Here is a 16,267-nt window from a genome sequence, read left to right on the forward strand (position 1 = left end):
ATGTATATATAGTGTGTGTGTGTTATATTGAGTCATTTTGACCTGGAACATATACTGTATTTTGTCCATATTTTCTGCTGCGATGCCTCCTTAATGGCTTCATTAACCATTTCCACTCACTTATGAAAGCTAGGCCCACACAGGCCTGAGCTTGAGAAAGTGGAAGACCATGTATATTAAGCATGTATAGCTACCCAGCATTCATGCAAGGAAATGGAGTTACCATTATTCTGTCTATAATATTTCACGGAATGTCAAAATATTTGCACTCTTGGCCAGTCCCGTAATAGATGACAGACTGCTCCACTTTTGGCAATTTGGCCCAGACCCCATCTCAGTTTTCATGAACCAGGAGGGGAATAAAATATAGTTGTGCCTGCTGCAATTTTGCACATGTGGCTTCATGGGCATACTGCAATTATATGGTTATTTCTCCAAATTGTGCTCTGAATAACTGCAATTGCCACGCCATTCCCTGTGTAAGTCAATGGAGCAAAGGCATGTGAAGGTGGTTATCATAAGGTTTCATTATTTCTAACCTTAACACAGATAAAAGGACAAATTCAATGAGACGTGGGTCCCAGCAGATTCCGTGCGTTAAGTGCAGAAGGGATATTCTGCTCCTACCATATGCATGTGTGAACAATATCTGCCTACTGTAACTGGCCAAAAAATCTGGGTATCTGTACACTGCTACAGTAGATAACAGGTCATATGGAAATATAGATAGTTAGCTCTTATCGAGATTGCGTGGAGTCTTATTAAATTACTGTTTATGACCTAAATTACATTTAGAAGTTATCACTGTCTTTCCTCTGACTGCACTAAGCATGCCCCTTCAAATGTTTAATAGCTCTCCTCTCAATGACTGAAGGAGTACTTTTTGACAATAACTGTATTTATGATGCTGTTACTGCAGTTCTTTATTTAAGACGCCATGTTAGTAAATGTCAAGTTTTAACAAGCATTGTTGTATTTTTATTTTTTCTAAAAGGCCTTCAGTCACTGATGAAGATCTTAAGAGATTATTTGCAAGCACTGGATGTACAGTAAAAGCCTTTAAATTCTTCCAGTAAGTATCTTTCCTTTTTTTACAATGTGACCTGATACAAAACTACTAGATTATTTTATAATTAATTGCATTGTCTGGTTTTTTGATATGCAGGGACCCTATGAAAGTCCTCCTGCCAGCACACATATTGGCGTTTTTGAGCTTGGATAGCTTGCCAAGTTTTTTTTTTTTGCCATATTATTATTATAAGTCATTTGATAGTCCCTTAAATATTCAGGACTGATACAGATTTCAAGATCTACAAATATGTCACATAGAAAGAAGGCAAGCATACTCCCTAGCATTTATTTAATGGTAAACGACAGATGCATCCAGTGACTGATTTCACCTAGGTCCTGCAGCTACACCCCCCCCCCTTCTTCCCAATAAAATCCAACACCTCAGTGAGCCAGAGTTGCAGTCTGTACTGCACTGGGTAGACTGTGACTGGCAGATCTACTTTCTCTAGGGATTGCCAGTCTAAGCTGCGATAAACAAGAGAGCAGAGTAGCCACTACTTTGCCTTTCTGCCAGCCCTGCACAGCTTCTAGGGACTGCAGCCGGTACAGTCCCTAGAAGTCAATGTTTTGTGCATGCGCCATTCCTGGCACCTGCCAGATTCACAGATCCTTTGCGCAGGCGCTGGGTAGCCGCTGCCTGGGACTGCTGTCTCCTCTTCTCCTGAAGTGCATCGACAAGGGTGTGAGTGGCTGCTGGATGCTTCTGTGACATAATCGTGTATGTAACCTATATACTCTTATATGGTAGTACACCAGGACTTTGAGGACTGAAGTACTTACTTTGCTTTCTTCAAACACCACATGAATATAAATTGCAGCCTGCTGCTCCTACAGGTTCTGCCTGGCAATTGTAGTCTGTGACTTAAGAGTTAACAATGTGACACTTACAATGATCATTAGATTTATATTTTTTGTATGTGACTAGGAAAAGATGCCAGCTACATGCAAATACATAATCACTTTTATGTATTAAAAATGTAAGTGTTGTCAAGAGCTTTGATCTGTTTTGTTATAGGAAAGATCGAAAGATGGCTCTTATCCAGCTTGGTTCATTAGAAGAAGCAATCCTGGCTCTAATAGATCTGCACAACCATGATTTGGGGGACAACCACCATCTGAGAGTCTCTTTTTCCAAATCAATGATCTGAGTTATTTTACCCTTTCATGTTCCCGCCCTCTTCACTATTCCCTTGTAAAAACTGGACCTGTTTTGGCAAAAACCCTCAGACAGAGACTGAATATGCCAAGACCAACTCCGCCTCGTTTCTAATATTGGACCTACATGAGAAAAAAATGGAATGTCCGATCCCTCCTCCTCCACAGACATGCAAAAAGCGGAATTACCAAGACATAAAACATTCTGCTTGATAGCAGTTAAACCTGCAATTTCTGTTATATGGCTAAGTCTCCCAAAAAAACAATTATATTTGTTTTATAATTACACATCCAAGGTGTTCCTTTTCTTTTTGTTCCAAATCAACGTTGCATGACTTTACTGACAATCATCTAGGTTATGAAATTGCTTTAGAGTTCATATACGATAAATATTCCTTTTTCTCATTTTTTTTTTATTTTTTTATTCTTGTGGAATTTTTATTTACCGTCTTCATACTTGTAACTTTAAAATGTTTAAATTGAAGAGTTCTTTAAATTCATTGGAACATTTATTTTCGTTGTATACATTTTAGATAAATTTGGTTCACTGTCCGAATTTTTAAGAAAATGGACAATTTCATTGACCAATTACTTTGCCCAGTCTTGCACAAAACAAGAACTCTAGACCACCAATGATTTTTGTTTTTTACTTACTATTACAGTTGACTTTTTGTGTACTGGAGCCTTTTACTGTTTCAGAATTCTTGTACAATGCTGTAGAATTAATAATGAACTTTTTATACAGTACGTAAATTATGACCACTTGTATAAATAAGGAAACATAATTCTGCAACTAAAAGCTATTTGCTGATTGAGACGTGTTGTGTAACAGTGATTTTGGAACAAAATGAAAAGGTTCTCAGTTAATGAAATCATGAACTGTTTCTTTTCTTACAAGAAAGTTTACAATCTTAAAATTATTATTCAGGTCTCATTTGGTTTAGCAGATTTTTAAGAAATTATTTTTGGTAATGTGTTTAAAAGGAAGACTTAAACCTCAAGGGTTTTTTGTACCACTATAATAACTAAAATCCTTTAGTTACTAAATTACTGTGTACTTAATTTACTTATGTGCCTTATTATGTGCTTATAATGAAAATAGGCTAGATTTTTCTTTCTGATGTATTTTTTGAACATTGTATTGTGTGTGGGTTTGGTTTGATCGTTTTTTTTTTTTCTGACTTTATTTTCCAAGATTTCCGTGATTTTTGTTTGTATTTTATGTTGTCCAAAAAGCATAAAACTGTTGCAATTTCTTTTGCTGTAGAAAGCAGGTACAAGTTTTACATAAGATTGTCTGGATATGTTATAAATACATGTTTGTATACCAGATTATTGGAAACCGTTCTAAAATCATGCTCTAGAGTTTTTCTTTGGTGTTAAGCACCCTTAGAGAGTTAGTCCCATGGGCTGCATGTTGTACAGCACTATTTCAGAGCCACGTTTTTAAATTTTACATACGCGTTTGGTTTTGAAATCGGTCACTGAATTTCAGTGGATGTCTTGTCTCTGGCTGGCTTGTTTGGTCCTGATGTAGAACTTGTGTATACATAAGGAGGCTTGGAAAAAGGTTCAGATCTTTTCTTTTACACACACAAGAAATATCTGAAAAGACATGTCTTTTCAAGACCCTGTCTTTTTTTTAAAATTAGCCAGGATCCTTGGCTATAAAACACTGCATGCATACATGTATGTAATTTTAAAAAGAAAAATACACATTGCAAACCTGCCTGAAAGAAATTGTGTCTTTTTTTTTAAATGTATAATTCATCAGGGTTTTAAGTATGCAAGCTAGTTGTAAAATACTCATGTGATCGTGCCCCTCATGTGATCGTGCCCATACAATATAAAACCTGCTTTTATTGAGCTCTAAGTAATATTAAACCTTAATGTTTAATTTTCATTATCTGATGTTGACATAAAATAGTAATCAAAGTATTGCTTACCATCTAAAGTGATCTGTTTGTAACGATTAAAGGCTGGTAGCCGCTAGCCTAATTACTTTCTTCCTGTTTAACAGTCTTCAAACTGTTGCCGCACTCAGAATATCTCAGGATATCTTGAATCTTTTTTTCTTATTTTAATATGCATTTTAAAATGCAAAAAATCGAAAAATTACATATCCTCAAGAATGTCTTTAACCGGCACTGAATGTCAGCTACTGCTGTTGGCAAAAAGATGCAGTGGTCAAGATATGTAATATAGATGAGCTGTGAGTCTAGGTCTTAGCTGGTCTAAGTACATTATGTGGTGTTAATCAGAGTCTCATCCCCCTTCCCAATGTTTAAAGAAAAAAAATATAAATATATTTATATATAATCATTCCCTTTAATTATTGCCTGTTTGAATAGTGTTCCTGGAGGAAACTAACATGTTCTACATGGCTTCAATATATTGTATTGGATTAATGAGCAGTGTTTTCATAAATAACGTACATATCATTTGAAGTACCTCCGTTTTAACACATGTCTATATGAAAATAGTCTATTGTGGGGCTACTAGTTTCTACCTACATTGGTCAATATGCCTGATAGTCTGTATTAGTATAAATCCCTACTCAGGTCATTTTAATAAGCAAAAACAAATAGTCACCCCTTTTTCTCTGAGTGTTGGCATATAAAAAATAACCTACTGCTGAATTGACCAATAAAGCTGCATGATTTTTTTTTTCCTGTATAATATATTTTTCACAAAATGTTAACATTACATTACTATACTTGGTGCATCTGCCTTCACTAATAGTGAATTTTGGTACTTTAATAGGGCACATTTAGAATACTGCAATAAAACAGTGCTACTAGTGCTGGAATACTTTGTTTTTTTTCCCCTTCACATCTGTAGGCAATAAAATATTCGGTACCATCAAACAACTGCCAGTACCACAAAGTAAATATAGATGCATATTTGTCTGGTTAATTCTTGCTAATGGTCACTGATAAATGAGTTGACCACTTTTATGATTTGCATTATACGTTGATTATGGTGACAAGCAATCATTGGAACTTTATTATCTATATACTCATTGTATATTAGTAGACCTTTTGCTCTTCAATATTTGAATTTAATGGTTGCAAAATGTAACTAGGGACATTAAGGGCCCTTTTTTAATCATATGATAGAATTGTCAAAGTTTATAGTCTTCCTCATGGAAATGTTCCATCATGAGATTGCTACCATATAAATTCTCTATCAAAAAACGTCACGTGATTTTTTTATTTTTTTTGCTTGGTTGGAGTTACAGCATACATTTTCATCCTTCTGATAACCACATGTTTCAGAGGAAGTTATTGCGTACCTCCCAACCATCCTGATCTCAGTGGGACAATCCCCATGCTCGGACACTTTCACGCTGTCCCACCTGCGGGCCACAGTGTCCTGCAGGTGGGGGGGAGGTTGAACTCTGAACCTAAACATTGCTGAAAAAAGAGCCTTGGGGCATCCCACCCTCTTTGGGAGCGCTCGGCATGCCCCCAGAGTGGCAAAGACATGGATGTGTCATGAGGCCACGTCCATGCCAGACTTCCTTTTCATAGTCTCTTTTTAGGATGTTAAATTGTTGGGAGGTATGTTATTACGAGAGAGCTGGTTAGTAGTGTTATACACTGACTTACCAATGCTGTTGTTGTAGGTATTGTTTGAGATGCAAGACACATTCTTAATAATGATTTGCACATGTCTATGTATCTACAGTATCTTTCAAGTTCATCACTTATGGCCTTCTACGTACTGTTTGCTATAATCTGTTATGGCCTAGCACAGTGCCTTGGCCCAGAGCTTTGAATGTATACTTTGTTTCCTATAAACCCAATGCATTTTATTGAAATGGCAAAGGAGGCAACTGTAGTTCTATCCTAATTTCTGTATACACGTTGGCTTTTGAAAAACCCAATTGAAAACTGAACAACAAACCGTGAGGAATTGTTACTGACCATCTTACCAGTTACTTTGTATCTGCCTACCAAAAAAAAAAAATGTTGCTGCATGAATTAGTCTGAGGCAAAGACTGCTTGTAATGTATTGCATGATATTTGATGTAGAAAACGAATTTCTGTGACTTAGTGTTGTATGATGCCCTAAACCTTTTATGCTTTGTACCATTTTGATTTTGAGGTCAATAGATTGAAGGGTTGCTGTGGAGACAAAGTAAGTAATCCCTCAAATGGTTAGAGTTTAATCTTATTTATGTTAGGTGGTTTGTTTGTGTGTGTATATTTATATATCCTAGATATTTGATTTGATGTCTGAGTAGTGTGCAAAAATAGTTGCGTGTGTGTTCCTTAAGAAAGAGAGTTCAACCCCCCTCTTCCCCCTTGCTGGTTATGAAAGCCTATCTAAAGTTGTGGTCAGTGTCCACTTATTCTGAAAAATTTGATTATCTTACCAAATGTGACTCTTATTACAATTTGGCATAATTTGGAACTTTTGGGGGGATTTTTGCAGAGAGAGAGAATTTTTGTGGGCCAACTAAATAATTAATATTTAATAGCATTCCATACACTGTCAGGAAAGACAATTATCCCTGAGCTCTAGTATGTGGAAACTTTTCCCTTCTGACCACATATTATAATAACCTTTATATTATGGCACATTCTAGGTCTATTCTGGTTACTTGAGCTCTACTGCCATTTTGTTTATGGTCTAATCAGCAGTTTTACATATTTTGTGCATGGGTTACACTTCCCTTCACAAATCCAGATCTTGATAGCATACCAGGAGAAGCTTTTAAACAGTTAGGCAGTTTAGTTCTGGATTTTTTCCTTTTGGATTACATTGTCTAGATAACAACTTTAAGCTCAAAATGTATTAAAAATGCAAGATTCCTCAGCGTTTCAACCACTTCTAACATCCCTTGTGTGCATAGCCCCAAAGAGGCTTCAAATTGTATTGCCTTATAGACATTACGTAAGGGGAAAATAACCATTTATTACAAACTGAAAGCAACATATGTCTTTCCATTTCTTCTACCCAGAAATTCAATGGCAGGAGCCATCTTTGATTCTAAATTTATGTACATATGTGTGGTTCTCCAGCCACCTGTGGCATGTTGCCCTGGAAGGTGGATGCTCCTCAGGGTAGTGCTTGTAACTGAGGACTTACTCTCTCAGGAATTGTGGTACTGACTTCAAATGCTGGATGGACAACACGGAAAAAAGGGTCAAGAATTTCTGTTCCGTGCTCATAGTGAACTACTAATCACAATCTTGAGTGTTAACTTCTGGTCAGACCTAGTACAGAACAGTGTACTACAGGCAGCTGTGAAACTGGAAACCTTTAATATAAATAGAAAGCCCTCATTTGCAGCAGTGTCAGCAGAAAAATAGAGGAGAAAAATAAAAATGGCAAATAACTGAATATTTGAGCATTTATCGAATTAAAGTGCATGTAGTTTTGATGTGCTTTACAATTATAAGGTGCATTGTAACAACAGTTATATAAAATTATATTCTTCAGATAGTTGTCATAACAGTGTTCCTCACTTCATAGTTTAGTCTTTGCTGTGAAGTATAAGGAATACTTGGTTCAAAGTGCATTAGAAATCTGCTCAGTCATTTTGGTTATTGGCAACAAATACTTTCAGATATGTTTAGGCCTGTGAAGCTATAGCAAGGATTTAAGCTGCGTATCCACTAGGCGATTTAAAATGAGCGATTGAACGATAACGACCTCATTATCGTTCAATCGCTCATTAATCGTTCACAAATCTGGCATGAAAATGTCGAAAGCGACCAGCTATAAGTGCCTCCCGGTGGTCGTTTTCAACATCAATCATCACCTGAACAAGCTGGTCAATCTGCCGATAACGACAAATTGGGCATGTTCGGAAACGAGGGAGGGTACCTACACTGAACAACATTTCGTTCAGTGTAGGCACTACAGGGGATGTGGAACGACTGTACGATTACAATGTTCTAATCGTACTGTCGTTCCTCTATCTGATAGTGGATACGCACCTTTACACTTGTGTGGGAACATTGCTGCTGACAATGAATTTTATCTGGCTTTTCCTTTCAGAACTAAAATGAACCTATTATTATGATCTATTACTAAAACAATGAGGTAATAACATAATGTAATTCCTTGGTATCTCTAAGCAACTATTTAAGTTATAATGAATGTATAGTGCCCAACACTGGATATTTAGCTTCTAGCAGAAACCCTACAATCAGTTTTCCAATAAAAGAGCACATGTATATCAGGGATTGGCTGCTGCTTACAGAATACACAAGTCGCACCCATTATTTTTAATATGAATCACATCTTGCTTTTTATGTTCTGATGAATTGCTAGCGTTTACACACTTGAAATGTGGATGTTCTAATATAAAGCATTTCTGAAAGCTATGGCTGAGTACTTGGCTCCATGAGATATTTACTCAGAAAATAATAAGCAGTAAATATGTAATCAGTTGCTAGTGGCTTGGCTGCCATTTCCAAGTGGTTGCATGTGGTACAGTTCAGTGCTCTATGGCACAAATGCTTCCCTACTGCCCAGGTGTTGCTTATTTGTAGATCCTTTCAGGCGTTAGAGAGTGGATGGATATTGGTATTCCTGTCAGTAGGCTCATAAGCACCTGAGAATTTTCACTCCTGTCATTTATTTTTGGGGTTTGAAGCAAGGTGACTAAAACTAAAAGGACCAAAGTTTACGTGCCTTCAATTTTACACATTTTCTTCTTGTCTTTATTTGAATACGCATTAAATATAATTTTACCACTTCACCTCAGTTTGTGTTCTACTGGATGTGCACATAACCAACTATGGAACTGCCTTGTTAATTAGCTATAGATTATTACTGGTACATGAGTCAGGCTTCCTTGCATTGTAGAGGAATATGCCCTGCAGAGAAGACAGTCATGCTACGCCCTATAAAAATGTACATGAAGTTGTATTGTAGGTTCTTAATAGTCAAGTTTACTCTAGACTTCTTTGTGAAAGCACAGAGTCTCAAAAATGTATTTTCCTGACAAGGCAGTGTTGAAATGTACACTTTAAAAAAAAAAAATAATAATAATCTTTTCCATTTCTGTGTGTGAGCATTGCACAGTGTGTTTTTAAGCCCAGAGGAGCACAAATTGCAAGATTTAAATTAATGCTTTCCTGTACTGTATCTAGAATGTCACCTCATTGCTCTGACCAAAGATGTCTGTCCTGGTATTACTGAGACATTCACTGGTTGTGTACATTCTTTTTTTTATATGTCATACAGAAATAAAAGTGGCCTTTTTAACTCTGGTCTTTTTTTTTTTTTCTCTCGACCAGATAATTTCCGTTTTGTGAAACTAATGTAACACCATAGAGAAATGGTTGATGGATGACTCCAATACTGCATTTTAAAGCAAGTTTATTGGGCCAATGGCATAATTTGACGCTTGTTTATTTTTTGGATCCAACTCCATTACCTAGAATGTTCATCTGACATAAGAAAATGCTGTAAATATTTGTAACAATTTTATTTATTTTAGTTTTTTTATCTTGGCAAAAAAGTGGTTTTTGGGAACAATTTAAAATATATAGTGTTTTTTTTATATGGATAAAAAACAAAAACAAATCACTTGTCTTGTATATTTTGATAAGCAACAGTACAAGCTTTACTTGTGACAATGCAGAGGGTGGGTGGTTAGCAAAAAATTCCATGTATGTTATGATGGCCTATTACATGAAAGTGAAGATGAATATTAATATTAAAGAAAACATTTTCTACCTGCGTAGTGCATGGTTAATTTACTTTTATGTATTCTATATTCCTTTTTAAGTTTGTGTATTTACTGAATACTACTCAAATATCTACACTGACTCTCTTCCTCTAGGTGTTTGTAGCATGCCTTTTAATAAATGTCATTACATCTATACTCTCAAATATTTCAGTGTTCATGTCTCCTGCTTTGTTTGGTTTTCCCTTTGTCTTTATTTGTAAAGCTAATACATATATATATTTTTTTTTTTTGACAATACATTTTTTTTTTTTTTTCTTTAAACAGTCAAAAAAATGTGTATACAAAAAAACAGAAAATAAAAAAGGGGAAGAAAAAGAAAAGGAGCACCAGCCAGGTTATACAAATTTGCACAAACATTAACAATATGACAGTATGATCACAGTTACACATAGTAAAATATACGGTCAGAATATAAATACAAAAGAAATGCAAGTAGATCTTGAGTTATATACTAACACTCCCAGTGATAGTCAGCTTACTAGGGACCTAAAGAGGGGCTCCAAGGGCCTTCATATCAATAGGGTCACGATAAATATTAGAGTGACCTTGTTTCTCTCTGCATTCCCTCCAATGAAACCACTTCATACTGTATGAATGAGTTAGCAGATGATGAATATTTACTGTTCATTGTTTCGAATGTGAAATGCTTTTGAACCATATTCACTATTACTACTAAGTTAGGAAGAGAGGCAGTCCTCCACTCCAGGGCGATGGATGCTTTCTTAGCAACTAAGATCTGTCCCATAATATATCTGTCTCCTCGGGACAAATTTCCAGAATAAAAGTGGAATAATGCTGTGAGGGGGTTAGGAGGTATTAAGGTCTTTACAAACTCACTAATTATAGTAAACACTGTATTCCATAATGGGTGGAGGAGGGAGCATAACCAAAATATATGTAAAATATCTCCCACACAGCTGCAATTTCTCCAACAATATTGAGAGACAGATGGCCATATTTTATGTTGACGCTCTGGTGTAAAGTTGGCTCTTTTTAGTAACTTACTAGAACATCTCTGAGTGGTTGATGCATTTAGATATTATAAAACAGGTATGAAAAATTATATTCCACTCCTCTTCAGAGAGATTTCTGGCTAGATCCTTTTCACATTTAACCTGGGCTGGTAATTTTCATTTCTTTTTTATATTTATCCATGTCAAATATTGATACAGCCTAGATGCTGTATTGATACAGCATATTTATCCATGTCAAACAGTGATACACCTCCTTTGTGATTTGAGGAATTTAGTTGGATTAACAAAAAGGTGGGGAAATAAGGCTTTTTGAGTGGAGATGGAAGATAACTTTTAACCAATGATGTATCTAAATATTTGTAAAAATCTTGTTTCACCAGACCACAGTGCTTCTGCAGAGACAAAAATGATGCAAAATAATTTCCTATAAACATATCACCCAAGGTAAGAAGGCCACCCTCCATCCAGGACCCCAAATGTAGGTTAGTGATCAATTTGGCTATCGTAGCTAGGGAAAGCATATTAGAAGGTAGGTATATCTGATCTTCATGGGACAACAGTTTGGGCCAGATAGCCAAGTGGTTTGAATTACTTTGCATAAATTAGCCTTGGGAGGAATAGTCGACTGGGGCATCCAAAGTAAGCCCAAAAGGGGATATGGAGAGGCATAAGACCGTTCAATAATTACCCAGGGTTTGGGAAAGTCAAGTGTAAACCAATCTCTAATTTGGCTAAGAAGACATGCTGAATGGTAGCTTTCTAAACCTGGAAAAGCATCTCCCCCAGCTCCCTTAGGGAGAGAGAGAGTGCTCCTCGCTATTCTTGGTTTGTTTCCTCTCCAAACAAATGCATTAATAATCTTATAAAATGTATTAAATATATAATGGTCTAGGTATAGTACGAAACAGGAACATTAGTTTGGGGAGAAGGACCATCTTTGCTGCTGAAATCCTTCCCAACCATGATACTTCATGCATCATCCATTCCCCAGTCAGAGTCTCAGAAGCTTTCAACAAGGGATAATAATTGCATTGAACCATATCACATTCTCTAGCCAGTTGAACTAAATATTTAAGTGATATTTAACTTTCCAAGAGTATCTATATAACTCAATTTATCCAATAGAGTTTTTGTTATATTGAAAGGTAGGGTCTCTGTTTTGTTTTAGCTTAGTTTATAATACGATATTTCGGTATGTTTGTCTAAAACAGAATGTAGAGCACAAAGAGACACCGGGCGAAGTAGACATAGTAAGATATCATCAGCGAATAAGTTGATTTTGTGTGACACACCTCCAGTTATTGGGCCATGAATATCGGGCAGCAATCTAACCCTCTCAGACAAAGGCTCAATTGCAAGTGCGTAAATAAGGGGGGACAGGACACCCCTGTTGAGTGCCATTAGTGATGTCAAAACTAAAAGATAACCATTTATCATCACCTTTGCCGATGGGTGTGTGTAGAGCGCTAGGATAGAATCTGGAATTCTTCCTTGAAAACCAAAATGACATAAAACCTTCTTTAGATATGCCCAATGAAGTCGGTCGAATGCTTTCTCCGCATCAAGGGATAAAACTAATAATGGTTCCCGAAGGCTGTCATAATGCTCTATAATATTAAGAACCCTCCTCTTAGTATCTGGGGCCTGTCTGCCCAACACAAACCCGACCTGGTCGGGATTAATGATATCTGTAAGAAGATGGTTCAGTCGTCTAGCAACCATTTTGGCAAACAATTTGACATCTGAATTTTGCAAAGCGATCGGTCGATAATTAGTGTGGGGTCTTTGCCAGGTTTTGGGATGGCAACTATTGGCGCTTCTAGCATTTCTTTTGGAAATTGGCTGGTATCAGAAGCTGTATTGAATACGGACAGTAGCATTGGAGCTAAATCAGCTTTAAATTAATTATAAAAATTGAAGGAAACCTATCTGGGCCCGGGCGCCTTGCCAACTCCACCTCCTCCAGTAACCAAGGGTCAAGCAGGCTCCGGAATTCAGTTTAGGAAGAGAAATTTCCTTTAGAAAACTTCAAAATTGGTTGGGGGGTATTGGGAGCATCTTTAAGGGTATATAATTTAGAGTAATAACTGGCAAAGGCATCAGCTATCTCAACTGGGTCTGATACTTTCGCACCTGAGGGATTATAAACCCTATGCACTCTCCTTTATCCTGTCCCCCTCAACTTACGAGCCAAGAGACGACTGGCGCGGTTTCCAAAAACATAAAACTTTTGCTTTAGTTTAGTAATATTGCGCTGCACCTCTCGTAGAGTAAAATTATTAACTTTTTCTCTGGCGGCTAATAATTGTTTAAACAATAGTTTGTTAAAAGGATCGGCTTTATGGGTCTCTTCTAGTCGAGCCGCTTCAGCTTCTGCTTGCTCATAACTCTTTATTTTCTTTTTTCTGTCTAGCAGCTGCCAGAATCACTGAACCTCTTATAGCTGCCTTCAAGGAATACCCAAAATTAAACAATGTAGTGTATTCAGGACTATTAGTGCTAAGAAAAAGGGAAAGGGATTCTTGTATAGCTCGATGAGTCTCCGGCTGAGACAACACACCACGGCCCAACCTCCAGAGGTAGCCTTCCTATTTCCATCACTCCAAGTAAGAAAAAGACGGGAATGATCTGACCAAGTCATGGGGAGGATGTCTATTTTAAGCTGGGTACACAAGTAAAGATTTTCTGTCCAACCATCCAACTAGTTGATTGGAATGAAAATCTGGTAACGTATGAGAGTAAATGATCAGCAATTTGCTCCTAAATGCCAGAAAACAGATGAAAATGGTCGTTCAGACAAGTTTGTTAAATGTTTGATATAAACAATTTGTTCAAACAGTCTTTGTCCATTTTCCGGCATTTGGGACCAAATTGCTGATTGTCATTTACTCCCATACCTTACTAGATTTTCATTCCAACCAATCAACAAGTGTGTATGCAGCTTAATTCACAGAGGACAAGGCCCACTTATCTGATGATACTAAATCAATCCTGGAGTACGATTCGTGGACATGAGAATAAAAGTAGTCTCTCACTGTAGGATGTTTTGCTCTCCATATATCAAACAGGTCAAATTCTGCTAATAGCTGTTGAAACCCTTTTGAAGAATTATGTGACTGGCTTGAACGAGGTATTGTAGACCTTGACCTATCCATCACTGGGTCTAGAACTAAATTAAAATCCCCTAGGATTAAAATTGTTCACTTAGAGTATTTTTGGAGTTTAGCGAAAAATCTCTTACAGAAAGCTAATTGTTTATTGTTGGGAACATAACTCGAAGTTAGGGTAAATTCCACATTGTCCAATATACCCACTAAAATTACATACCGTCTATTTGGGTCTATATATTGAGATGACAAAATAAATGGACAATGCTGAGAAACAAGAATGCTACTCCTGCTTTTTTGTTGGCACCATTAGCTGTATAACAGTGAGGATATCTAGTATTACTAAATTGGGATTGGACACATTGTTGAAAATGTCTCTCCTGTACTGCAACAATCTGGGCCTTATTTTTATGAAAATAATTAAGAGCTAGCTTTCTCTTTGAGGTGAATTCAGGCCCTTTACATTTATAGACATTATTCTAACCATTAATTCTTTAAAGAAAAATTAAGCATAATACTGGGATCAATGGTCATATAGGATAATATGCATAGTGCACGCCTGGAATGAGGCGAAAGAAAAAGGAGAACTAAAAAATACTATAAAAAGAAAGGGGAAAAAAGAGGAAACTGTAATGATCCCACTTGGGATCAGCAAGGGCTGCCATAACTGTGACTCCTAAACCAAGAACAAGGGGGATAGTGGTCAGACCCCATCACCCATATAATTATTTTGAAACCGCATATATATGACCCAACTTTAACCTGGTGTCACAACACGCAATGTCACTATAACAAAAGAAACATTTACATTTTTTTTCCCTTTTCTCTCATCGGGCATCTCAACACCAATTAACGATCATAGGGGGTCATTCAGACCCGCTCGCGAGCAAAGGACGCTCGCAAGCGGGTCGATGTTGGACGCATGCGCACGACGGAGGGAGCTCCGTCGTGCGCATGCGCGAGACCCGGCGAGCGTCGAATACGTCGCTTATGGTCTCGCACCAAAGGTGGCGTGCTGTTGATGGTGAGTGACAGCACGCCCCCTTTGGTGGGCGTGCCGGGGGCGTGGCTGCCAGATGGAGGCGTTCCCATGGGAACGCCTACCGTCTGAAGCCGGCCCCACTGACATCAGTAATGACGTCGTGGGAGTGATTTTGGCTCTGATAAAGCGAAACTAACTCCTGGGCTTGCGGCAGCGAGACCCTACCGCAGGGTCTCGTCGCAAGCCCGATGGTCGAGATGATCTTGACCATCGCGACCATCTTTTTGGCCGCTCGCATATGCTGTGGGTGGTCACCCACAGCTATGCGAGCGGCCAGGAGGCCGCTCCATTTTCAGGTAGGAGGGCACTGATTCAGAGCGAGCGCTCTGGTCAGAGCGTCCGGCTCTGAATCAGGCCCATAATACCTCCTAATTGAAAGGAACATTCCAACCCAGGATATGTATAAAGACAATATAAATACCATATTAATTAGTTAAGAAGATCTGTATCTTATCTCACGAATGTTAGAAATATAGTAAATCAACATTTATATTGCAGGTACTCCATGTTGCCTAAGATCACCAGAACCCTCATAGTATATGCAAAATGTACATAAGAGTAGGTGTATTTAAGAAATTGAACCAAGAACAATACTTAATTGTCAGAGTCCACCGTGGACCAATCTTTCAGCAGTTTTGTTTGGATAAGAGGTCAGAAGAGGAGCCAGCAATGTTCCATTCCAAAGAGCCTTCACTCCTTCCTCTAGATTGTTAATTGTGGTAGTGGAGCCATCCCATGTTATCAACAGCTTGGTCGGGAAACCCCAGTGGTATAAAATATTTGCTTTCCTAAGAGCGCTAGTAACCTGGTAAAAAGAGTGACGTTTGCCAGTGTCGCCTGTAATAAGTCCCCCAAAAATTTGAAGACCAGTAAGGACATCTGCCAATTCCCCTGTAGGTCTAGCAGCTTTTAATATTGCCTCTCTAATATGGAAGAAATGTAGTCTCTTCAAAACATCTCTGGGGCCCCCTCCGGTGCATTTCTGGCTTTGGGGAGCCTATGTATCTGGTCAGTTAAAAGATCATCACTTCGAACATTAGGCAGAAGCTTCTGGAACAGATCCTGCACATATTCATGGAGACTGCTATGTGAAACTGTTTCTGGAACACCTCTCATTTTAATGTTATTACATCTGGACCTGTCTTCCAGATCACTCACTTTATCACGAAGAGTATTAACCTCGGTTTAAAAGGATTCATGTAGA

At 37.7% G+C, this 16,267-nt stretch overlaps 1 protein-coding gene across 8 annotated transcripts in view; it reads left to right on the forward strand.

The window, feature by feature from the left end:
• Positions 1-4,218, forward strand: part of PTBP3 (polypyrimidine tract binding protein 3) — a 208,270-nt gene extending 204,052 nt beyond the window's left edge. For all 8 annotated transcript variants that reach the window (XM_088460110.1, XM_088460113.1, XM_088460111.1 and 5 more), the window contains 2 exons: positions 995-1,072; positions 2,087-4,218. In XM_088460110.1, coding sequence (XP_088316236.1) covers positions 995-1,072; positions 2,087-2,219 — 211 coding nt within the window. In that variant the 3' untranslated portion in view covers positions 2,220-4,218. The remainder of the gene's footprint in view (positions 1-994; positions 1,073-2,086) is intronic.
• Positions 4,219-16,267: the final 12,049 nt, after the last annotated feature.

The sequence above is a fragment of the Taudactylus pleione genome, unplaced genomic scaffold (assembly GCF_031769625.1).
Source record: "Taudactylus pleione unplaced genomic scaffold, aTauple2 ptg000967l, whole genome shotgun sequence".
NCBI lineage: Eukaryota > Metazoa > Chordata > Amphibia > Anura > Myobatrachidae > Taudactylus > Taudactylus pleione.